The sequence below is a fragment of the Cervus canadensis genome, chromosome 14 (assembly GCF_019320065.1).
Source record: "Cervus canadensis isolate Bull #8, Minnesota chromosome 14, ASM1932006v1, whole genome shotgun sequence".
In the NCBI taxonomy this organism is placed as follows: domain Eukaryota; kingdom Metazoa; phylum Chordata; class Mammalia; order Artiodactyla; family Cervidae; genus Cervus; species Cervus canadensis.
The window spans coordinates 24114814-24141171 of record NC_057399.1 but is presented as its reverse complement, the minus strand read 5'-3'; the positions used below and the strand labels follow the sequence as shown (position 1 = coordinate 24141171).

Sequence of the window (26358 nt, the reverse complement as noted above, 5' to 3'; positions counted from 1 at the left end):
ATTGACTGGTTTGATCTTCTTGCTGTCCAAGGGACTCTCAGGAGTCTTCTCTAGTACCACAATTTGAAAGCATCAATTCTTTGGCATTCAGCCATTTTAATGGTCCAACTCTCACATCCGTACATGACCGCTGGAAAAGCCATAGCTTTAACTACATGGACCTTTGTTGGCAAAGTGATGTCTCTGCTTTTTAATATGCTGTCTAGGTTTGTCATAGCTTTTCTTCCAAGGAGCAAGCATCTTTTAATTTCATGGCTACAGTACCATCTGCAGTGATTTTGGAGCCCAAGAAAATAAAATCTGTCACTGTTTCCACATTTTCCCCTACTTCCCCTTTCTATTTGCCATGAAGTAATGGGACCAGATACCACAATCTTAGTTTTTTGAATGTTGAGTTTTAAACCAGCTCTTTTATTACTCTATCTTTCACCTTCATTAAGAGGCTCTTCAGTTTCTCTTTGCTTTCTGCCATTGGAGTGGTATCATCTGCATATTTGAGGTTGTTGATATTTCCCCCCGTAATCTGGATTCCGGTTTGTAAGTCATCCAGCTGAGCACTTTGCCTGATGTACTCTACATAGAAGTTAAATAAGCAGGGTGACAATATACAGCCTTGATGTACTTCTTTCCCAATTTGGAATCAGTCCATTGTTCCATATCCAGTTCTAACTGTTACTTCTTGAACTACATACAGGTTTCTCAGGAGACAGGTAAAGTGGTCTCGTATTCCGAACTCTTTAAGAAGTTTCCAATTTGTTGTGATGCACACAGTCAGAGGCCTTTGCATAGTCAATGAAGCAGAAGTAGATGCTTTTCTAGAATTCTCTTGCTTTCTCTATGATCTAATGACTTTTGGCAATTTGATCTCTAGTTCCTTTGCCTTTTCTAAATCCAGCTTATACATCTGGAAGTTCTTGATTCAAGTACTGCTGAAGCCTAGCTTGAAAGATTTTGAGCATTACCTTGCTAGCATATGAAATGAACACAATTATGTGGTAGTTTGAACATTCTTTGGCATTGCCCTTCTTTGAATTAGAATGAAAACTGACCTTTTCCAGTCCTGTGGCCATTGCCGAGTTTTCCAAATTTGCTGACATACTGAGTGTAGCACTACAACAATATCAGTTTTTAAGATTTTAAATAGCCCAGCTGGAATGCTATCACCTGCCCTAGCTTTGTCTATAGTAATGCTTCCTAGAGCCTACTTGGCTTCACACTCCAGGATGTCTGACTCTAGCTGAGTGACCACACCATCATGGTTATCTGGATCATTAAGACCTTTTTTGTATAGTTCTTCTGTTGTGAATTCTCCACCAGGGAAGCCCCTTGCATCTGTATTATTATTATTTATTTAATAATTATATTACAGAGGCATTGGGTTATAATAATTTTCATTCTCTGTGTATCTGTTTTTATGTATATGTGTGTGTATTGTCAGGTCTTAGTATGAGGATTGTGGTAGAGTTGTAGAAATAAAGAGGTGTCCATTGTTTTCCATGCTCTGGAACTCTTAGCACAGACATTATCTGCTCTTTGTAAGCTGTGAAGAACTTTGTCATAAAATTCTCTGAATGTGTGCTATCTAATATGGTGTAATACGCACCTGAAATGTGGTTAATATGACCAAGGAACTGAACTTTTAAATTTTATCTTTATTTTAAATTTAATTTCTCATTAAAAATTGATACTTATCTTCAGTGTTGCAGTCTTTTAAGGACAACCTGGTTATGAGTCTATGTTTTGTAGATTATGTAAAGTCAAAATATACAGATGAAGTATTTCTAATGAAAATTTATCAACCAGATTGAAATATATTTTAAATATAAAACATATCTTGGATTTTAAAGACTAAATATGAAAAAAAGTAAAATAAAAAACTTGTATGTTGATTTTATGTTGACATGATAATCTTTTACCATGGCCACCTATATTGATAAATAAAACATGTCATTAAAATTAATTTTACTGTTTTATACTTTTATGCTTTTAGTGTAGGTATTAGAAAACTTAAATTTATAAGTGTGGCTTACATTTGTGACAGGCATTTTTATTTCTATTAGACAGCATGGTTCTGAACCACGAGCTTTCCTAAACGGTTAGTAAAACTTCCTTAGTTTCTCACAGAATTACTGGTTCATTCAGTTTTCCTATATCTCCAGAATAAATTTTGATCATTTTTATTTTCCTGAAAAGTATTTGTTTCACATATATGAATGTAGTACTTTACAAATATTTTCTTGCTCCCTCCCTCCCTTTTTTTTGGTAATGGTAAATGGTAGATCAGCTCTGGGATATATTAATAAGTTCTGTTTTTGTGATTTTTAATTAACTTTATATCTGCTTTGATTTATTCAAAAATAATTTTGGAATCAATTTACTTTTTCTTATTTGTAGGAATTACATTTTTCATTTTCTCTTCTGATAAAAAATCCCTATTTTTTATAAAAAGATATCATCAAAGAATAGAGAAGTCAGTATTTATTTTATTTCTTATTCCACAAACTTTCCTGCACAATATTGTCTTGCTTCTAATTGATTAGATACATTTTATATAGGTATTTTCAATATTGCATGTTCTATGAAACATTTATTTTCACTAATGTGAATATATTTCAAAATAATGTTTATTGCATACAACAGTTCATTTTGTTCACATATATTTCATTTTTCCATTTCCTTTCTTGCTTTACAATCCACTTTTGTAGAGAAAACAGTCACACTCTACTTAAAAAGAATAAACAGTAGAAAATAACATATTTAGCATTTAACGTGTTCCAGGGATGTGCTACTTCTTAATTAAAATTAAGAATATTTGATATTCACAGTCACTTTGTGAAGTATGTACTGATATTAGCCTCAGTTTGCAGGTAGGAAAACCAGACCAAGAGGGATTGAGACCCATCCAAGGTTTCTCACCTATTGCACATGGACTCATAAGCCCCACGTGAGAGATCATTCTGTTAGTGTTTCATGCACAATACTAGAAAATATGGCAGACCTCTTTACAATGGATGTCTAGCATCAGAACATCAACATAGTTCATGCTGAGACTCCGTTGTCAGGCAGTTATCACGTGCAGTTATAGCCAGTGTTAATAAACTGCCCTACAATGTACTCCTGTTGTGCTCTGGGCTTGGGTTCCCTATAATAGCCTGACAAAAATCTCTCATTCATCAGCACTGAGGTGCTTTCTGTAAACAATTGTTTCCCTTAATCATTTCGGGGTAGGGGGTGGAAATAGACATCAATTATCCATTTTTAATACCCTATATCTTCAAATTAGAATTTTTGAAGTCTTACTTATATCTATAGAATGGCAGAAAAGGAGAAATTTCACACAGTTTATTTCTTTGGACAAGCAAAGACAAATCTCTGTCTTTACCCCTAATCTGTATCCCATTTGGTGTCAAATACCCTTTAAAATTAGTTCAGCTATGGTATAGTCCCTTGAAAAATTTAGATATTTAATAACAAATGGCTATGGTTCATTCATTTATGATTTCTTTTCTTTCTTTCTTTCTTTTAAAGATACTGTTTTTGGAAGAAGCATCCCAACAAGAAAAGCTGGCCAAAGAATGGTGCTTCAAGCCGTGTGAAATAAGAGAACTGAGCCACCAGTAAGTCAGAGTTAACTTCTTCTCTTTTACTTGATGCTATTAACTAGTCTCAAATGCTAAGAACCTGTCTTGAGAGACAGAGAGGTCTTTCTCTTTTTTTGAGTATGAACTGGGCAAGAGAAGGTAACTAGAGAACATGGAGCTGAAAGATGGAAACTTTGAGAACTAGAGGCTGCCATCATTCATTTACTTCTTCAGCAAATATTTATTGTATTTATTACATGCAAGAATAGGATCTGGAGGTGAAAATGATATACAGAGTATTGGTCCTTACTGGGTTTATGGCCCATGGCGAAGAGAGAGCATAAACAAGTGCACAGATAGGTAAGCATGACAGTGATGTCTTCTGTAAAGGAAGTAATTAGGGAGCATGATAGAGATAAACTAGTGGGAGGTGAGGGGAGGTTTAGGGAGGAAAAACTCTGACAGCATTTATAAGGAAGTTGTTACTCAAACTCTCAGTAATGTCCAACTCTTTGTGATCCCTTGGACTGTAGCACACCAGGCCTCCCTGTTCCTCACCATCTCCCAGAGTTTGCTCTAACTCATGTCCATTGAGTTGGTGATGGCATCCAACCATCTCATCCTCTGTCATCCCCTTCTCCTCCTGCCTTCAGTCTTTCTGAGCATTAGCATCTTTTCCAATGAGTCAGTGTTTCACATCAGGTGGCCAAATTATTGGAGCTTCAGCTTCAGCATCAGTCCTTCCAATGTATATTTAGGGTTGATTTCCTTTAGGATTGACTGGTTTGATCTCATTGCAATCCAAGAGACTCTCGAGATCTTCTCCAGCACCACAGCTTAAAAGCATCAATTCTTTGGCACTCAGCCTTCTCTATAGTCCAATTCTCACATCCATACATGACTACTGGAAAAACCATAGCTTTGACTATATAGACCTATCTCCAAAAGATCATTTAAGCTATGATTTTATGTTTCAACTACTTTAGAGGTATAGGGCTTCCCAGGTGGCTCAGTGGTAAAGGATCCACCTGCCAATGCAGGAGGCATGGGTTCGATCCCTGATCTGGGAAGATCCCCTGGAGAAGGAAATGGCAACACACTCCAGTATTCTTTCCTGAGAACCCCATGGATAGGAGAGCCTGGAGAGCTACAGTCCATGGGGGTCGCAAAGTGTCGGATACAACTTAGCAACTAAACAACAAAACCATTTGTACCAGATGCGTTTCCTGTGATTGGACCACCCTCTTTATAGACTGGGTGATTTATCTTATAGAAATGGGCATATACCCAAACCAGGAAACCTTGATAAGCCATTCATCCAACCCCACCCACAGGGAGGAAGCGCCACAATAAAGAGGAATCACAAACTTCCAGCATACAGAAAGACCACCCCAAACACAGCAATCTAAACAAGATGAAAAGGCAGAGAAGTATTGAGCAGGTAAAGGAACATGATAAATGCCAACCAAACCAAAAAAGAGGAGGAAATAGGGAGTCTACCTGAAAAAGAATTCAGAATTATGATAGTAAAAATGATCCAAAATCTTGAAAACAAAATGGAGTTACAGATAAATAGCCTGGAGACAAGGATTGAGAAGATGAAAGAAATGTTTAACAAGGACCTAGAAGAAATAAAAAAGAGTGAATATATAATGAATAATGCAATAAATGAAATCAAAAACACTCTGGAGGGAACCAACAGTAGTATAATGAAGGCAGAAGATAGGATAACTGAGGTAGAAGATAGAATGGTGGAAATATATGAAGCAGAGAGTAATAAAGAATGAAAAGAAATGAGGACAACCTCAGAGACCTCTGGTACAATGTGAAACGCCCCAACATTCGAATCATAGGAGTCCCAGAAGAAGAAGACAAAAAGAAAGGCCATGAGAAAATACTTGAGGAGATAATAGTTGAAAACTTCTCTAAAATGGGGAAGGAAATAGCCACCCCAGTCCAAGAAACCCAGAGAGTCCCCAAAAGGATAAACCTAAGGCAAAGCACCCCAAGACACATAGTAATCAAATCAACAAAGATCAAACACAAAGAGAAAATATTAAAAGCAGCAAGGGAAAAAGAACAAATAACACACAAGGGGATTCCCATAAGGATAATAGCTGATCTTTCAATAGAAACTCTTCAGGCCAGAAGGGAATGGCAGGACATACTTAAAGTGATGAAAGAGAAAAACCTACAACCCAGATTACTGTACCCAGCAAGGATCTCATTCAGATATGAAGGAGAAATCAAAAGCTTTACAGACAAGCAAAAGCTGAGAGAATTCAGCACCACCAAACCAACTTTTCAACAGATGCTAAAGGATCTTCTCTAGACAGGAAACACGGGAAAGGTTTATAAACTCGAACCCAAAAGAACAAAGTAAATGGCAATTGGATCATACCTATCAATAATTACTTTAAATGTAAATGGGCTGAATGCCCCAACCAAAAGACAAAGACTGGCTGAATGGATACAAAAACAAGACCCCTATATACACTGTCTACAAGAGACCCACCTCAAACCAAAGGACACATACAGACTGAAAGTGAAGGGCTTGAAAAAGATATTTCATGTAAATGGAGAACAAAAGAAAGCAGGAGTAGTGATACTCATATCAGATAAAATAGACTTTGAAATAAAGGCCATGAAAAGAACAAAGAAGGACACTACATAATGATCAAAGGCTCAATCCAAGAAGAACATATAACAATTATAAATATATATGCACCCAACATAGGAGCACTGCAATATGTAAGACAATTGATCACAAGTATGAAAGGGGAAATTAACAGTAACACAATAATAGTAGGAGACTTTAATACCCCACTCACACCTATGGATAGATCAACTAAACAGAAAATTAACAAGGAAACAGAAACTTTAAATGATACAATGGACCAGTTAGACCTAATTGATATCTATAGGACATTTCACCCCAAAACAATCAACTTCACCTTTTTCTCAAGTGCACATGGAACCTTCTCCAGTATAGATCACATCCTGGGCCATAAATCTAGCTTTGGTGAATTCGAAAAAATTGAAATCATTTCAAGCTTCTTTTCTGATCACAATGCAGTAAGATTAGATGTCAACTACAGGAAAAAAAACTATTAAAAATACAAACATATGGAGGCTAAACAACATGCTTCTGAATAACCAACAAATCACAGAAGAAATAAAGAAATCAAAAAAGAAATCAAAATATGCATAGAAACAAATGAAAATGAAAACACAACAACCCAAACCCTATGGGATTCAGTAAAAGTAGTGCTAAGGGGAAGGTTCATAGCAATACAAGCTTACCTCAAGAAACAAGTGAAAAATCAAATAAATAACCTAACTCTACACCTAAAGCAACTAGAAAAAGAAGAGATGAAGAGCTCCAGGTTTAGTAGAAGGAAAGAAATAATACAAAATTAGGGCAGAAATAAATGAAAAAGAAACAAAAGGGGCCAGAGCCAAAATCAAGAAAGCTGAAAGCTGGTTCTTTGAGAAGAAAAATAAAATAGACAAACCATTAGCCAGACTCATCAGGAAAAACAGGGAGAAGAATCAAATAAACAAAATTAGAAATGAAAATGGAGAAATCACAACAGACAACACAGAAATACAAAGGATCATAAGAGACTACTATCACAACTATATGCCAATAAAATGGACAATTTGGAAGAAATGGACAAATTCTTAGAAAACTATAACTTTCCAAAACTGAACCAGGAAGAAATAGAAAATCTTAACAGACCCATCACAAGCACAGAAATTGAAACTGTAATCAGAAATCTTCCAACAAACAAAAGCCCAGGACCAGATGGCTTCACAGCTGAATTCTACCAAAAATTTAGAGAAGAGTTAACACCTATCTTACTCAAACTCTTCCAGAAAATTGCAGAGGAAGGTAGACTTCCAAACTCATTCTGTGAGGCCACCATCACTCTAATACCAAAACCAGACAAAGATGCCACAAAAAAGAAAACTACAGGCCAATATCACTGATGAACATAGATGCAAAAATACTTAACAAAATTCTAGCAAACAGAATCCAACAACATATTAAAAACATCATACATCATGACCAAGTGGGCTTTATCTGGGGATGCAAGGTTTTTTCAATATTTGCAATTCAATCAATGTAATACACCACATTAACAAATTGAAAGATAAAAGCCATATGATGCAGAGAAAGCCTTTGACAAAATTCAACATCCATTTATGATAAAAACACTCCAGAAAGCAGGCATAGAAGGAACATACCTCAACATAATAAAAACTATATATGATAAACCCACAGCAAACATTATCCTCAATGGTGAAAAGTTTAAAGCATTTCCCCTAAAGTCAGGAATAAGACAAGGGTCCCCACTCTCACCACTACTATTCAACATAGTTTTGGAAGTGTTGGCCACAGCAATCAGAGCAGAAAAAGAAATAAAAGGAATCCAGATTGGAAAAGAAGTAAAACTCTCACTGTTTGCAGATGACAATATCCTCTATATAGAAAACCCTAAAGACTCCACCAGAAAATTACTAGAGCTAATCAATGAATATAGTAAAGTTTCAGGATATAAAATTAACACACAGAAATCCCCTGCATTCCTATACACTAACAATGAGAAAACAGAGGAATTAAGGAAACAATCCCATTCACCATTGCAACAAAAAGAATAAAACACTTAGGAATAAATATACCTCAAGAAAAAAAGACCTATATATAGAAAACTATAAAACACTCATGAAAGAAATCAAAGATGACACAAATAGATGGAGAATTATACCATATTCATGGATTGGAAGAATCAATTTGGTGAAAATGAGTATACTACTCAAAGCAATCTGTAGATTCAATGCAATCCCTATCAAGCTACCAATAGAATTTTTCAGAGAACTAGAACAAATAATTTCACAATTTGTATGGAAATACAAAAAACCTCAAATAGCCAAAGCAATCTGGAGAAAGAAGAATGGAACTGGAGAAATCAATCTGCCTGACTTCAGACTGTACTACAAAGCTACAGTCATCAAGACAGTATGGTACTGGCACAAAGACAGAAATATAGATCAATGGAACAGAATAGAAAGCCCAGAGATAAATCCACGCACCTATGGACACCTTGTCTTTGACAAAGGAGACAAGAATATACAATGGAGAAAAGACAATCTCTTTAACAAGTGGTGCTGGGAAAACTGGTCAACCACTTGTAAAAGAGTGAATCTTGAACATTTTCTTATGCCATACACAAAAATAAACTAAAAATGGATTAAAGATCTAAATGTAAGACGAGAAACTATAAAACTCCTAGTCGAAAACATAGGCAAAATACTCTCTGACATAAATCACAGCAGGATCCTCTATGACCCACCTCCCAGAGTAATGGAAATAAAAGCAAAAATAATCAAATGAAGGAAAGTATAAGCAAGATGAAAAGAGAGCCTTCAGAATGGGAGAAAATAATAGCAAATGAAGCAACTGACAAGGAATTAATCTCAAAAATATACAAGCAGCTCATGCAGCTCAATTCCAGAAAAATAAACGACACAATCAAAAAAAATGGGCCAAAGAACTAAACAGACATTTCTCCAAAGAAGACATACAGATGGCTAACAAACACATGAATAGATGCTCAACATCACTCATTATCAGAGAAATGCAAATCAAAACCCAATGAGATACATCTCACGCCAGTCAGAATGGCTGCTATCAAAAAGTCTACAAACAATAAATGCTGGAGAGGGTGCGGAGAAAAGGGAACCCTCTTACACTGTTTGTGGGAATGCAAACTAGTACAGCCACTATGAAGAACAGTGTGGAGATTCCTTAAAAAACTGGAAATAGAACTGCCATATGACCCAGCAATCCCACTGCTGGGCATACATCCCAAGGAAAACAGAATTGAAAGAGACATGTGTACCCCAATGTTCATCGCAGCACTGTTTACAATAGCTGGGACATGGAAGTAACCTAGGTTTCCATAGGCAGACGAATGGATAAGAAAGCTGTGGTACATATACACAATGGAATATTACTCAGCTATTAAAAAGAATGCATTTGAATCAGTTCTAATGAGGTGGATGAAACTGGAGCCTATTATACAGAGCGAAGTAAGTGAGAAAGAAAAACACCAATACAGCATACTAATGCATATATATGGAATTTAGAAAGATGGTAACAATGACCCTATATGCGAGACAGCAAGAGAGACACAGATGTAAAGAACAGACTTTTGGACTCTGTGGGAGAAGGCAAGGGTGGGATGATTTGAGAGACTGGCATTGTAACATATATATTACCGTATGTGAAATAGATCGCCAGTCCAGGTTTGATGCATGAGACAGGGTGCTCAGGGCTGGTGCACTGGGATGACTGTGAGAGATGGGATGGGGAGGGATGTGGGAGGGGGGTTCAGGATGGGGAACACATGTACACCCATGGCTGATTCATGTGAATGTATGGCAAAAACCACTACAATATTGTAAAGTAATTAGCCTCCAATTAAAATAAATAAATTTAAAAAAATGGGAATACTATTTTTAAATTCAAAGATTATGTCTGGGTTTAGGCCAAGTATGTTTCCAAAGTCAATAAAAGTTCCAAAGTCAACCAAATAGTTTTCATTCTACACACACTTTTAGGGTTTAGAATAATGTAGTGAGAACACTGAATTAGGAATCAGAACACCTGGCATGAATCCTCACCCTTCAGCTTTGAAGCTGTTAGATGGAAAGCAGGCACTTGCCCTCTTTGAGCTTGTCTCCTGGGCTGTTAGCAAAGGATTGTCCTAGATGGTGTAGACACCTCATCCACTGCAGCACATCTGTGAATTGTGTTCCCCCTAAGGCTTTGAGGCAGAGATGCTGGTGACAGTCCAGAGAGTTGGGGGACTGGCCCTAAAGTTTTGTTGCACTTTACATTTATACTCACATCTCTTACCTCCTTTTCTCTCCCTGCTGCCTCTCATGGGCTTAGAAGTATGCAGCCAATAGGCATGCGGATGAATCAGTGGTCATGGAAATCATTCCACCTCTGTTGTTACCATCTGCTTCCTCTTGGAGCATTTTCATCAGGATATACGTTGAGGAACAATTGACATTTATAAGTCACCTTCTTGCATGCCTTTATCGTGAAGGATCAGAAGAAGCTTTGGGAGTGGATGAGATGGAGGTTGGGAAAATGAGAGGATGGTGGAGTGTCTGGAGGACGTGGATCGAGGTGAATGCATCTGTGGATTTTATATCCTCTTGTTCCCTCTTTACAAGGCTGCTGTTGGAGTTAAATCCATCTAACAAATGCACATTCCAGGAGACCTATATGTACTATACATAGAAAAGTGACAAGGGAAGAAAAAAATTAAATTAGCCTGGTGTGGATTTTTTTTAATGAAAATTATAACTGGAGCACTCAGCAGTGCTTTGATAGGAGTGGATCAGACTGCGACCATGGACCAGACAGATGTGGCAGAGCCAGGATTAGGGTGAGGCAAGTGAGGCATTCACCTTGAACACAGGAATTTAAGGGCGGAGAGGGCAAAAAACTTAGTAATTAAGATAAATAATAGTGCACTGCAGTATTTTAAAAAATAAAAATTAATGCAAAAACCCCACAATGAACAAATATAAAAATTTTTAATATGTACAAGATGTTGTTGGTTATATCATACCCTTGCATTTTTTGTGTGTGCAGCAAAAGAGTGGTTTTCAAACAGCCTGAGGTTCCCAGGCCCTTGAAATCATCATATCCCCTGCAGGGCATGTTGATGAGGGTAGTAAACTGTGTGAGGGCAGACAGATTGGGTAACTCAGACTTTTAAATAGAGAGTCATGTGTCTTGATTGTAGGGTAGGGCTTTTACTAGCATTTTCCAGTTGATTAAAAGACAGGTGAATGTTCTGATAAATGTACATAGGAGCACATATTGTTCTTTTTCCTCAGGTTCTGATCAGGCCTAGCCAGCACTCCAGATTTAGAATGTGAAGTTGATGGTTTTTATCAGGGGAAAGTTGAGATTTTTATAAGAAAATTAGGATAGTGATTAAGTAAAGTGAAAAGAAGGAAGTGGAAGAGTATAATAGGATGAAAAAGGAAAGCTTTGTCATCTTATCCTGCTTCAGCCTCCAAACCCCTCTGCTTTCCTCCAGTTTGACTTTTGATGATGACAGTTTAGCTACAAGTGATGTCTTGAGTGGAGAACTGAGTTCTAAGCCTGGCTGGGCCACTAATGAGATCGCTATCCTCAAACTTCCTTTTGTTCTTTCTGTAAAGTGAGTAGCTAGGCTCAATGACTGCTTATCTCAATGCAGCCCTGACAGCCCACATTCCTGCATGTACTGCTTTCTGTATTAATCTTGGACTCTAACTTTGATTAGGTGAATGTTTCTATTAATAAGCATTTCATAATACTTTGTTTCCTAAAAAAGGATTGTTAGGTTTTCTGGACGAAAGTTAAACTTTTGATATGACAAATCCTCACTCCCTGTTGCCTCTGAAGACATTGTCCCCTGCCTTATGTCCTTCTTCCATCTCTGCTATCTTCATAACATGCTCAGGTTTCTCCTAGTGGAAAACAAAAGTGACTTTCACTCTTCCCCTATATTACCATTCTAACCTTCACTACCGAATAGTTTTTGCCCAGTCATTTCTGTCTCCACTTGTCTTTCGTATTCATGGCTCTCTCGTCAGCACCTAGGACAGTAAGTAAGACATATTTGGACTGGGTGAGTACTTAGGTAATAAAGTGCTTGCCTACATGAAATCAGGTGTCTCCCCAATCACTGTATGGAAATGAGTGCTCTCTCAGCGTACTGACTCTTGCAGTTTTTGACAGAGGTCACTGTCCTTCCCTTCATTGCCATCCTTGACACCTCTCTATCATGGGTCTCTGTCTTCCTGACAGTGATTGTGCCTAGATTGAGCATGACCTTCTCTTCCTCAATCTTACTCTTTTAAGTGGAGGGTACTGCTCAAGGCTTAGTTTTAGTTTTGTTCTTTTTTCTACAGAAATCTCTTATACCACCAACTTCTAGGGCTACCTAATCAGGGGAGACTGTCAGATATGAATCCCATTTATAACTCTGTGACCTCTTATCCCATGTGTTCAATCGTTTTTTGGAAACTTGGAGGTCATACTTTGTAGGCTTAGTATGACATTGCCCCTCCCTCATAATGGACTTTCTCTCTGTACTTTATGTCATATGTTCAGCCTCACATGCTCAAAAACCTACTCTCTTTGACTCTTTCCTCTCCTCTACTACCTAGAGCTAATAAAAGATCAAGTTCTCTCCCACATACTTATACTTTTCCTTTATTCAGAAATGCTCTCATGCTTGACAGATTGAAAGGGTGTCTCCATGCATGCCTGTCACCACCAGATTTATCTTCCTGAACCCAGGGTTCAATATGTCACAGTTCTGCCAAAGAAAATAAAAAACAGAGGATCAAGTATTCTCATGATTCCCTCCCTCCTAGCTGCAGAGTAACAAATATACATTAATTCACTAAATTGAGCATTCAAATCCTTTTCTTTAAAAACTTTTTGTAACTGTTTTTTTAGGAAACATTTTTATATAATAAAGTGCCTAGATAGTTATACAATTTGATACATTTTGACAAATATATATTTTTCAGACACCAATCAAGACACAAAACATTCTTATCATCCTAGAAAGTTCCCTTATGCTCTTCCAGTCACTCTCTAGCCCCTCATCAGCAGCTACTGTGTGATTTCTGTCATATTGATGACTTTTTGAACATTATGTAAATGTAATAACTCAATATGTACTCTTGTGTCTGGATTCTTCCATTCAAAATAATGTTTTTGAGATTCACTCATATTGTTGTATATATTAGTAGTTCAATCTTTTTCATTGCCAAATAGTATTTGGTTGTACTAATATCCCAGTTTATCTATTTTCTGGTGGTATTTGGATTGTTCCCAATTTGAGACTAGTATAAATAAAAACCATATCAACAGTCTTATACAGTCTTTCTTGTAAACATATGATTTATTTCACTTGGGTAAATTACCAGGAGTGAAATTGCTCCTTCTATCTCTCTGTCTTGGTCTCTATCTTTTTATGTTTGTCCTCCCTCTCTTTTATACACTCACACAAATGCACACACACACACACACACACACACACACACACACACACAGATGTCTTCACTCATCCCTAATCTCCTCAAATAAATTATAGTCTCTTTGAGGATAAGAAAATGTCCTATTTTTCTTTGGACTCGATGCTTAGCAGAGTTTCTTAAATAGAATAGATACTTGGGAAATATTTGATTGGACAGTTCAACTACATGAAGAAGTCACACAGACATTCCATTTTATGGTGAGCCCTTCAGCCCCAAGGACTAAAGTGTCCTGGTGAGCACAGTGACTAATACCGGAGAGGAATCTATGTTTCCTTCTCCCGCTATGCATGCCCCCACATTGTAGACTCATTGCACACTGCCTTCTTGACATACTTGTAGATTGTCACTGCTTTTCGTTTCCAGAGTGAATGAAAAATTCTGAGGGTGGTGACCAAGACTATGGAGGCTACTGCCTGGGCTTGAATCTAGGCTCCAGAGCTGAAGTTGAATGATTACTTTTTTCTAGCTATTTAAATTTCCCTAGCTTTAGGTTTACTCTTTTGTGGCTGGGGATTACAGTACTACTTCATGTGTTTGTTGTGAGTATTACATCATCTTCACAACTACTTTTTTTGGTGCTTTCCATTACCGAGGCACTGTGTTTACAAATGCTAACTCAATCCTCACAACAGCCCTATTGTGAAACTACTATCTCCATTTTATATGGGGAAACTGAGTCACAGAAAGGTTAAATAATATGTTGAATATACCACTTCCATTTTACGGTGGGGCCTAAATTCAATATCAGGCAGTCTGTTGAAAACAAAACAAAACAAAAAATCAGGCAGTCTTAGTCAAGAATGTGTATATGTAACCCCTATAATAAACTGCCTTCCACAAATGAGATATTTAGAATATGATGTACCCAGTGCCCAGTACATGTCCAATTTTAGTAAACATTGTCTGCTGTCACCATCATCTTTATCATCATCCCCACCATACATAGTTTTCATTAAAAAAAAAATAAGGCATTTATAGATACTAGTGGCTTTGTCTTTCATTAGATGATATACATTTGAATTGGTCCTATGAGGGATTCTTTGTTATGTCAAATTTTGAGTTCAAGTTCTTTATGTATATAAAAATGTAACTAATATTTACTTGGAGTGATGGTGGCGGTGGTGCTTCCTGTCTTTTAACAAATATCTGCTTGGATGTGATTAGATACTAGATACCAGTGAACTGGATGATTTCTTTGGAAAAGCTTTAAGTATCTATTAGCATTGGGTGGCCTCAATTCTGAGGGTAGTGTCTCTGAAAACACCTTTCAAGGACTTTCTGTGATAAGAGTTAATAGAAATAGGAATATTGATTGGTGAAACAGTGGGAGTGATCAGAAGCATCGGGAGAATGGTTGTCATATCACTGCAACTGTACCTTCATTTAGCTGTTTACACCACTCACCCACTGACACGCTCATCTTCTCAGATTGCCCGTCCCTAACCAGCCTTATTCTCTTGCTACTTCTATGTCAGAACGTTGCCCCTACATCACATGGAGAAGGACTAGATTTCTTGTAGTCAACCAAGGTTCAGATGACCATTGGACTAAAATTGTGGATACTTTCTCTCATCATCAGTCATCCTCGGTGACTTGTGTGTAATTCCTCATCCTGGCTCTGGAAGCTTTGACTTCCTCTTTTCGTTTTTGCTCTCTGTTCTACAGCCCCTAGTTTTAGGAACAAAAATCATACGGTTAAATCATAGCTTCACACATTTCTTGGGCAACGACTGCTTTGCGTCTGCCCAGTGCTGTGTTTTTTCCTCCTTGCAGCATCTTTGGTTAACTTCACACCAAGTCATTCCAATTTAGGACTGTGTCTCTCCTAGCAGAGTTTCATTTTTATTTTCTGACTTCTATATGATATAATTTACATTCACCTCATTGCATCTACTCTGGGTGGGATAAACAATTAAATCACTGCCTAGAGAAAACATGATTTAAAGATATGGAAAATGACTAAAGATGTTATTAAATTCTTTTCTCCCTATCTTAATTTCCAGTGAGTTCTTCATGCCGGGGCTGGTCGACACACACATCCATGCCCCTCAGTACTCCTTTGCTGGGAGTAATGTGGACCTCCCACGTTTGGAATGGTTGACCAAGTACACATTTCCTACAGAACACAAATTCCAGAGCATTGACTTTGCTGAAGAAGTATATACCAGAGTTGTTGTAAGTATCCTGCATATGAGTATTGGTGTATTATATTCAGTCATCTATAGAAACATCCATTTCTTGGGGGCAGATTTAAGTTATTAAAAACAGGCCGTTAAGACTATCATGGACTATAGAGGTGTTTTTAGTTCTTTCATAGCTCCGTGAGTGTGTGACCACTTCACCTACACAGCTAGTCACTAGCCAAGAAACACCTGAATCTAAATCCTCAAATCCCCTGGCTTCTCACTACTCTTTTTTTTTTTTTTTTTACTAAATTTGGGTTTAATGCATACGTGTATTCCTTTACCCCTGCCAACCCACGGTGCTGTTCTGGGTACCATATGGAATAGCTGTGTAACCTTTGGAAAGTTCTGTGACTCACTTTCCCCATCTGTAAAGAAAAAAAAAGATAATGACAGTACCTGCTTCTTAGGATTGTTATGGTAATTAAGCAAGTCTATACTTGTTAAGCTCTTAAAATAGTGCCTAACATATGTATTTGCTTTAAGAAATATCCAGGGAAATCTAAAATTAAAATTAGAAGGATATCACATTATTTTGGTAGCTTTGAAAGGAAGGAAACTAGGATGGTCCCCTGTTGCAGGGCATGTGGGAATGTGGTGAATGTTAGCCCACTAGAGGGAACTATGGAGCTAGTTTGGTCTGAGGACAGTGGCTGTAGTGTGTGCCAACTGTGGGGTGGCCAAAAAGCTTATTTGGGTTTTTCCATAACATCTTACAGAAAAACATTAACAACCTTTTTGGCCAACCCAGCATATACTAAAGGCCCTGAAATACCCTTCCTTTCACTCTCTGAAGAAAACCAGCTCCCTTTATCTACTCCAACCCTATGCCCAATCGATTCAGCAGCCAGAGATAACTTCTGCATTTGAGAATTAAAGCTGCAAATATCTTATCTAACCACTAACTCTTGTCGTGTAGAACACTTAGCCTGAACATTCCTGCATTTTTGTTAGACCCATTGATGCGTTTTCTCTTAATGTTGTGATGGTGATAATATAGTAAGCCTTATACAGTGACCTAGCCTTCCTGCCAGTTTCCCACATCTTGCAGCATCCAAGCCTTGAACAGTAAAAGCAAGTGTTGTCATTTATATATTTGCCATGCTTAGTTATAAATTCAGTGTAATTGTGGATTTTACATATTTAGCATGGATCCACACGACATCAGGAAAACTGAGAAGGACTAAAGCTGTGTAGGAAGTTGCTAGTGCATTGTGTTAATGAATCGTTTTAACCACACCAAATCTGTTTATTCTCAAAATTTATTTTTACCTTGCATTGTTCTAAAAAGGGTTAGAGATATCTTAAAATTGCATTGTGTACAAGAGAAGAAAATGAGTCATGAAATCACAGCAAAGAAAAAAATAAACGAAGAAAAATGTATACTATGGGGGGTCCATGCATTTGTTAGAATCTGTCACAAATTTGGCTTTAACTGAACCAGAAAGGGAAATCAAAGTATTTGCTGTCAGTGAGTACAAAATAGGAGAAATAGGTGTTACTTTCAACAAGTATTTTCAGTGTACACATCCTCCGTTTCTGATTGTGAGCCAGGCCCATAGACTTGATAGAGTTGGATGAGCTGAGAGTATAATGGGCATCCCCTTAAGAAAGTTGAGATTTGCTAATTAGAATCTGTCCCTTAGGCTGAAGATCGCCTATGGCAATCCAAACCAGGGTGCTGAGGCAGTAGCCGTGAACCGAGACATTTTTTGTTTTGTTTTTTTATTGTCTCCTTCAGAAAACCATCCTGGATCTATAAATAGGCAATCAAGACCCCAGAGTTTTGCACAGTGATAATTTAATCTTAAAATAATTTAAAGTATACGTTAGCAAACATCTCTTGAGATTGTTGAGAAAAAAAATTCCAGTAAGTCAGTCCTGGAATAGCTCCCTTTAAACATTGCAAACTGGGTGAGAGATTGAAATTTCAAATTGGACTTTGGACTGGAATGAACTAGAAAGACTGGAAAGTTCAGGAATTGGTATATTATATAGATTAATATGAGTCAAAGGACTGGAGAATGAGATTCTTTGTAAATATACTAAGACAAACTGGTTGCAAACATTCTCCTGGATAACAGAATGAATATGTTTACTCTATGTGGTTATTGAAAATTCAGCAGATGAATTCAGTTAATTCCAAAGAGGTATCAAATCATTAAAGTACAAGGTAAAAAGACAAGAGGTCAGGACCACTCTATTCCCCTATTTTAGCTTATGGAAATTATATAATCTGATAAGGGGCCTGTTGATAGTGGCTTTGAAGCTCATGGTCATATTAACTTTTTTTGTTTTTTAAATAAGGGATTTCCCTTGTGGCCCAGTGGCTAATACTCCAAGCCACCAATGCAGGGGGCCCAGGTTTGATTCCTGGTCAGAGAACTAGATCCCACGTACCTCAACTAAGAGTTTGAATGACGTAACTAAAATCCAGCACAGCCAATTAAATAAATACATACATAAATAAATATTTTTAAAAATAAATTTATTTTTAAATGTTTTTTTGGATACCAAAAACATTTTGTATTGGGGTATAGCTGATTAACAATGTTGTGGTAGTTTCAGGTGAGCAGTAAAGGAACTCAGTCATACACACATGTATCAATTCTCCACCAAACACCACTCCCATCCAGCCTGGCATATAACATGGAGCAGACTTCCACATCCTATACAAAAGGTCTTTGTTAGTTATCAGTTTTAAATATAGCAGTATGTATATGACCTTTCCAAATTCTTTAACTATCCCCTCCCTTCCTGGCAACTGTAAGTTTGTTTTCAAAGTCGGTTGAGTCTCTTTCTGTCTCTACAAGAAAGATCATTTGTATTGTTTCTTTTTTGATTCCACATAGAAGGGATGTCATATGCTATTTCTCCTTCTCTGTCTGACTTATGTCACTCAGTATGATACTCTCTAGGTCATCCATGTAGCTGCAAATGGCATTATTTCTTTTTTTTTAAATAGCTGAGTAATATTCCATTGTATGTATGCACCACCTCTTCTTTATCCCTTCCTCTGTTGATAGACGTCTAGGTTGCTTCCATGTCTTGCTATTGTAGACAGTGTTGCAATGAACATTGCGGTGCATGTATCTTTTCAGGCCATGTTTTTCTCTGGATATATGCCCAGGAGTGGGATTGCAGGGTTATATGGTAGCTCTATTTTTACTTTTTTAAGGAACCTCCAAACTGTTCTCCATGGTGGCTGAACCAATTTACATTCCCACCAACAGTGCAGAAGGGTTCCCTTCTCTCCACATTGTCTCCAGCATTTGGTCATATTAAGTTCACAATCTATTTTGAGCTCAAAAGGTTTGGTCTCAAGAATTGACAATTCTTATCAAGAATTAAAAGCTGGGGAAAGGTTGGGCAACACAGCCACAGTTTTGATGTTATTCCCGTTAGACTTCTTATAAATGGGAAAAATGCAAAATCAATTATTAATGGAAGAGCCCTCTCAAAAACTGATGAGAAACCAGGGTGGGAAGGGGCCTGGGACAGCCAAACACGGAACATGTGAAGAACAGTAGCTGCATTTTAAATGGCTTATCCAGTAAAATTTTAAAACTGGATTCGTTCCTTACTTTTTAAATTACATACAGAAGGCACTCACAGTTGGCTGAACCCAGTGGGTACCAATATGAGTGGCTTTGTGTGTTCCTCCTCCTAGTCTTCCTTGCCTCTCTTCCTCCCCCTCCTCTCCCCCCTCGCCTCCTCTGCGGGCTCTCCTTGTCCTGTCCCTTAAATGTAATTTAAGCCGATTCTTAAACTTTCTAGTCTCTCTAGTTTGTTCCAGTCCAGTTTGAAACTGCAGTTTCTCAACTAGAAGCCTTTCTATTTGAGAACCTTTATCTCCCCTGACTCAGAGAAAGGACTTGCTCTCGGGGTCTGGTAGTATTACTTCCACTGTCATCATAGCTAATTAACTGACAATTTCCATTTGAGCTCTTCTTCAAGCCCGTTTTAGAAAGGTGTTTAAAGTGTCGAGAGTTTAGAAAATGTCAGATACACTTCTGTTTTGAGTTTCATTTTATTCTGGTTAGTAAATGTAACTTGTGTGGTTATTTTTCTTGGTAATTGGATGGATGGATGGTTTAGTCGCTAAGTCGTGTCCGACTCTTGCGACCCCATGGACTCCATAGCCTGCCAGGTTCCTCTGTCCGTGGGATTCTCCAGGCAAGAATACTGGAGTGGGTCGCCATTTTCTTCTCCATTCTTAGTTCACTGTTATTTTATGACCTAACAAAAGGTCAACTTTTATGATTATTCTGTACACTTTTAAAAAGACTATTTTTTGTCTGTCACAGTGACTTTTGAAAAAATATCTATTAAATTAGGTTGCTATAAGTGTTACAAGTCTTCTATCATTTTCCTCTATAGTCTCCCATTTAATAGGATAAGAAACTTAGGCTTCTTTTCTTCAAGATAGAACCTCCCTCACCATGTCCTGTGTTACATCATGTGAGATTTTAGTTCTTTTTTTTTTTTTTCACCATCTAAATTTAAAATGTTTTAAATTTGGATCCCCAGTCTTTCTTTTGGATTCATTTTCTTAGAATATAGACGATGATAATCTATTCTAATAAAGTAGGTGATAATCCAAACCCTTGAATTACCAAAAGTTTGTTCTGACTCTTGAATGATGCAGTTTAGCTCTAGAGAGAATTCTTGATTTGCTCACCACCATCCAATGTACCAACGCAAGTCTGATTTTCTTTCCTTTCTAGTTAATTTGCTGCCCTACCAGATTTTCTTCATCCTTGATGTTCTGAAATTTCACTTATAGATCTGTTCTTTTTTTTCAGCTCATTTCTTTAATATAGTATCATTTCCATTTTGGGAAATAAAGCTTTCTCATGCACATGTGCTCATTCAATTTCTCTGCCTCTTTACCCATCCCCCGCCCCCCGCCATTTCTCTTGATCTTAGTATATTTTCCCTTCCAATGTGCTCTTTCTTTTGATAACTCTTCTTAGAAAAACAGTGACATTTCTGTATATACTTTTATGCCACATTCTTAGAGAACGCCAGTAGCCCAACTTTGCAAGTCATTAATTCACTCTTGCTGCCCCTTCCTCTTTCAAGGATACTGTGTCCTGTTATATACATGTAACAATGCTAATTTTAGATCATTTTATACCTCTGGTTGTTTTAGTTTGGTCTGCTTCCTCATGTGTTCATTCAGCAATGTTCACTAAGCCCTGGCTTCCCTGGTGGCTCAGACGGTAAAGTGTCTGCCTGCAATGCGGGAGACCTGGCTTTGATCCCTGGGTTGGGAAGATCCCCTGGAGAAGGAAATGGCAACCCACTCCAGTACTCTTGCCTGGAAAATCCCATGGATGGAGGAGCCTGGTAGGCTACAGTCCATGTGGTCGCAAAGAGTCGGACATGACTGAGCGACTTCACTTTATTTCACACTAGGATGCAAGCACTTTCCTGGCAGATGGAGACTGAATTCGATGCCTCTGTCAAGATGTTAACTTTTCTCTTCAGCATATGATTCTGGCAGAAAGCTAGTGCATCCTTTTCTGTAGCTGACAGGTTCTAAACATCCTTTACTTACAGTCATTCATATTTTATTTCATGTGCTAAGTGTCTTAAAATTTGAAAATACTCACATAAAAATCCAGTTTTCAAAAAAAAAAAAAAATCCAGTTTTCCTAATTCTCTTGACCTTCAAGATGAACTGACATCACTGATCTCTAACAATTGGCTGAAGCTGAGCAGAGGCTGCTAGGATAGGGCGTGTTCTTTCCTATTATCACACTGGTTGCCGGGAAAGCTTCATTATAGGATGAACAGCGAGGGCAGTGAATAGCCATTTTAATTGTGGATCCTAAATGTCACTGTGAGGACATCTTTCTTCTAGAGCCATTTATCTTCTCTAGAAAGAAGTCCTTCAATCCTACCAGAACTGGTGGAAGTAGTACATGTGACATTTTGGGGAAGATGACCATGGGTCCCAGAGTCAGCCACCTATCTACTTAAGCCTCTTTCTTTCAGCCTGTGCCTCACCTTGTCCTTTTGGGCTTGTATTCTCTAAATACTATCAAATTTCCGCAAAGAGTAAATCTCTTTTGCAAGGAACGGCTGATTTCAACAGGAAAGAGTCCTGCCAAGGTTTAATCATCTGTATACACACTTTCAGCCAATTCCCTGTTAACAACCACATGTTTCTCTCTTTTTCCAAGTTGCCTCCAGGTTTTTATTCATGTTTTTTTCTTCTGTGAAGACGTTAAAATATTTCCTCTGCTCATGTCTCCTCTCTCCTCGTGGGTTAATAAATGTTAACACTCCATTACATTATTTTAGTGGAGATTTCCTGAGGAAGAGAGATAGAAACATGTGATCAATCTGCCAGTTTGAACTAAATAGCTGGCTGAATAATTTTATCCTGTAATTTCTAGAATAAATTGTATTTATTCCTTCCCAATAAAGTTTGCATATCCGTAAACAAGCCTAAAAAGTCAGGAATTAGTATCACATTTTATAAATTCTGCAACACAGAACCTTGTGAATCTAGGAAATCAAAAGTTCTAACATTTTTGAAATATAAATACTTTCGCCATTTACCTTAATTACATTTCATGTCAAGATGGCATTCCTTTAAGTAAAAACATCTTAAAATTGAAAACCAAAATTCCATCTTCATGTGTATATACCATGCGACTTTTCTGGGCACAGGCAATTCATGGTTTTTGTGATTTATTTTTAGAGAAGAACACTAAAGAATGGAACAACCACAGCTTGTTACTTTGGAACAATTCACACTGACTCATCACTGCTTCTTGCAGAAATTACAGGTGAGGAGATAAAAGGATGATTTATGGGCACATGAAGCGGGCAGGTGGGACCATGCTGGCAGGGACTTATGCTTGTGAGCAGTCCTGGTTTTTAATTGCTAGAGTTTGAGCACTGAACGTCTTGCAAGTGATTAGGTATTTGTGTATTACTGTGGCCCTTGAACTCTTTCTATTGTTTAAGTAATTTGATTATTTACTTTTTGTTTTTGGTTGTAGGATGACGTAAATAGGTGTGTATTAATTTAGGGCTTTTTGGAGCAGATTTACTAATGCTAGCAATGACCACAGCTTATTATAATCAACAGATAGTTCTTGGCTGTTGGCTAGACTCAGGGCACTGTGCTAGATGCTGGGAACACAGTAAAATGGAAAATAGCCTCTGCCCTTGAGGAATCAGATAGGATTAACTGGTTAATAGGTACACACATTGATTAAAGGTCTTCCTTCGTGGCTTAGTGGTAAAGAATTGGCCTGCCAATGCAGGAGACATGGATTCGATCCCTGGGTCGGGAAGATCCCCTGGAGAAGGAAATGGCAACCCACTTCAGTCATCCTGCCTGGGAAACCCATAGACAGAAGTCTGGTGGGTTACACGCCATGGAGTCACAAAAGAGTCAGACACAATTTAGTAACGAAACAACAACATAGATTAATAACTTCAGTAACAGCTGTAGTGTTCTTACTAGATGTCTGGTGTTGTGCAAAGCACTCTACATGGATTGGTTCCGTTTAGCTGTAAATAGCCTTCTGGGACAGTTGTTCCTGTCCCTGTGTTACAGATGGATAAACTGACGCCCAGAGAAGTTATGCAACATCCCCAGGTCCCACAGCTAGTCAGCAGAGCTGAGACTGGATTTAGATGGATGATTCCAAAACTTGTACCCAGCACATTGCCTACCACATAGCAGGTGCTCCGTAAACACTACTGACTGATGTGCCGACACTTGTTTGCAGGCCAAGGTAGTGTATGCCAAAGACTTCAAGTGTGACGCTGAAAGTAAATATTGTGAATTTTGGAGGAGACAGAATGAAGCCAGAATTGGATCATCTGGAAAGATTTCATTGAAGGGACCTTTAAACTGGACTTTCAAGGGAGATGAGACAGGAAAATGCCTTTAAGACAGGAGAAGTGACATGGGGGTATGGGTATGGGGTCAGGAATGTCCATAGAGGATACAGGAAGCAGGGGACAGAGGAGTTGAACTAAAGGGAAGGATTCATTGCATGGTGGGAGGAAAGAAGTTGGGGAGAGGGGATGCTTCAGACTGTGGAGTGATTCAGATATGCATCAAAGACTCAAAAAAGGTTTTGAGTCAGATAAGGTATGTAATGAAGGTGGTGATTTAAGGAAGAGTAATCTAATGGCCAGGTATTACAATGAATTACAGGGGAAAGAGAGATGTAGAAAGACTTCTGAAAGACTCTTATGACAGAGGTAGAGATGTTAAAATAATGAACACTGCTTCATGTAGCATCAACTTTCTAACTGAAATAGAATTCCTCTAGCACCTCTGATAAGCATTAGGTTCTTCAGTGTTGAGAACTTCTAGTAGGATTAAGCAAAATTCCTCACAGGTAACAATACTGGCAATGGAAACAGTGAGAGACTTTATTTTCTTGGGCTCCAGAATCACTGCAGATGGTGACTGCAGCCATGACATTAAAAGACACTTGCTCCTTGGAAGAAAAGCTATGACCAACCTAGACAGCATATTAAAAAGCAGAGACATTACTTTGCCAACAAAGGTCCATCTAGTCAAAGCTATGGTTTTTCTAGTAGTCATGCATGGATGTGAGAGTTGGACCATAAAGAAAGCTGAGCACCAAAGAATTGATACTTTTGAACTGTGGTGTTGGAGAAGACTCTTGAGAGTCCCTTTGACTGCAAGGAGATCCAACCAGTCCATCCTAAAGGAGATCAGTCCTGAATATTCATTGAAAGGACTGATGCTGAAGCGGAAGCTCCAATACTTTGGCCACCTGATGTGAAGAACCGATTCATTAGAAAAAAACCCTGATGCTGGGAAAGATTGAAGGCAGGAGGAGAAGGGAATGACAGAGGATGAGATAGTTGGATGGCATCACTGATTCAATGGACATGAGTTTGAGCAAGCTCTGGGAGTGGTGATGGACAGGGAAGCCTGTCCACACATCAGGTGTGCTGCAGTCCATGGGGTTGCAAAGAGTTGGACATGACTGAGTGACTGAACTGAAGAATACTGGCACTGCTACAGTTAAGAATAGTGACAGTTTTTCTAAGCCCCATGTGTCAGACACTTTACATACATTATTGGGTATATTTCTCATAACCTTGCACATCATAGAGGACATTGCACACATCTGAGTTTACCTTAAGCAAATAATATCCTTCGTCCTGGGTGTAAACAGAGGAGTCAGCCACCAGTGGGAGAATCTTTACTACTTACAGAATTAACTGGCTTTTTAAAAAAATTGTTCTTAAATAATATGATGATCTTTTATACTCTCACTTATGTTTTCATAATGATTTTAATTTAAAATGTTTTTAAAGGGCTCAGGAAAGTACATTTTAGGAAAGAAGCATGACTTGAAATGGTTTCTGTGTTTCTCACAGATAAATTTGGGCAGCGGGCATTTGTGGGCAAAATTTGCATGGATTTGAATGACCTTGTTCCAGAATACAAAGAAACCACTGAGGAGTCAATCAAGGAAACAGAGAGGTATGTTTGTCTTGATTTATCTTATGGATGGAGTTACAGATGGAGAGAAGAAACCCGTTTAACCCAGGCAGAATGTGCACACATGTCACTGACTGGGTGTGTCTAACTTTTATGAAATTGACCTGATCCTTAGGAAAATGTTGCATATCAATACTATTTTTGTATATCAAGTTATATTTGAAAGCCTCTGGGTACTTACTATACTTTAGGAAGGGCAAATACCTTTTTAAAATGAAGGATTTTTTAAAAAGTGAATGATTTACCTACTTCATTATAGATCTGGGCTTCTCCTGTAGGTTAAACTTGTGTTGAGTGTCTGTGGCCTGCTCATTAAATTACTTTTGGGTATAGGTTATGCTATTGCTTGAGAGCATGTGCTTTTGTTAATATTCTTTTTATTTTACATGGGGATATGCTACTGGTGGCTCAGAGGTTAAAGCATCTGCCCGCAAGGTGGGGGACCTGAGTTCGATCCCTGGGTCGGGAGGATCCCCTGGAGAAGGAACTGGCAACCCACTCCAGTATTCTTGCCTGGAGAATCCCATGGACTAAGGAGCTTGGTGGGCTACAGTCCACGGGGTCGCAAAGAGTCAGACACGACTGAGCGACTTCACTTCACTTCACTTCACTTCATGCTACTGATGCCATGGGTACTTTTTCTACATATGTATATATATATATATAACTTTAATTTATTTATTGGCTGTGATAGGTCTTCACTGCTGCTCTTGGGCCCTCAGTAGTTGTGGCGAGTGAGAGCTACTCTTCTTTGTAGTGTGCGGGCTTTTGATTCTGGTGGCCTCTCTAGTTTTAGAGCATGGGTTCTGGGGCATGCAGGCTTCAGTAGTCGTGGCTCCCATGCTCTAGAGGACAGGCTCAACAGCTGTGGTTCACAGGCTTCGTTGCTTTGCAGCATGTGGGATCCTGCTCCCCAGATCAGGGATTGAACCTGTGCCTCCTGCAT

The 26358-nt window shown here is 38.2% G+C and overlaps 1 protein-coding gene and 2 long non-coding RNA genes across 7 annotated transcripts in view; 1 reads left to right on the top strand and 2 right to left on the bottom strand.

The window, feature by feature from the left end:
• GDA (guanine deaminase) overlaps positions 1–26358 on the top strand; it is a 100197-nt gene that overhangs the window by 44407 nt on the left and 29432 nt on the right. For all 3 annotated transcript variants that reach the window (XR_006272960.1, XM_043487028.1, XM_043487029.1), the window contains exons 2-5: positions 3529–3617; positions 15713–15884; positions 22608–22695; positions 25289–25394. Coding sequence is in view for 2 of the 3 variants with exons in the window: in XM_043487028.1 (XP_043342963.1) it covers positions 3529–3617; positions 15713–15884; positions 22608–22695; positions 25289–25394 (455 nt within the window). In the remaining variant the exon portion in view is untranslated. The remainder of the gene's footprint in view (positions 1–3528; positions 3618–15712; positions 15885–22607; positions 22696–25288; positions 25395–26358) is intronic.
• On the bottom strand, positions 440–18776 carry LOC122453162. Its single transcript, XR_006272964.1, has 3 exons — positions 18414–18776; positions 1638–1650; positions 440–465 (listed from the first exon to the last, which is right to left on the bottom strand). It is a non-coding gene; the product is annotated as an uncharacterized LOC122453162 (long non-coding RNA).
• The window catches only part of LOC122453161, a 92162-nt gene continuing 86160 nt past the window's right edge, over positions 20357–26358 (bottom strand). For all 3 annotated transcript variants that reach the window (XR_006272962.1, XR_006272963.1, XR_006272961.1), the window contains one exon: positions 20357–22214. This is a non-coding gene — a long non-coding RNA (uncharacterized LOC122453161). The remainder of the gene's footprint in view (positions 22215–26358) is intronic.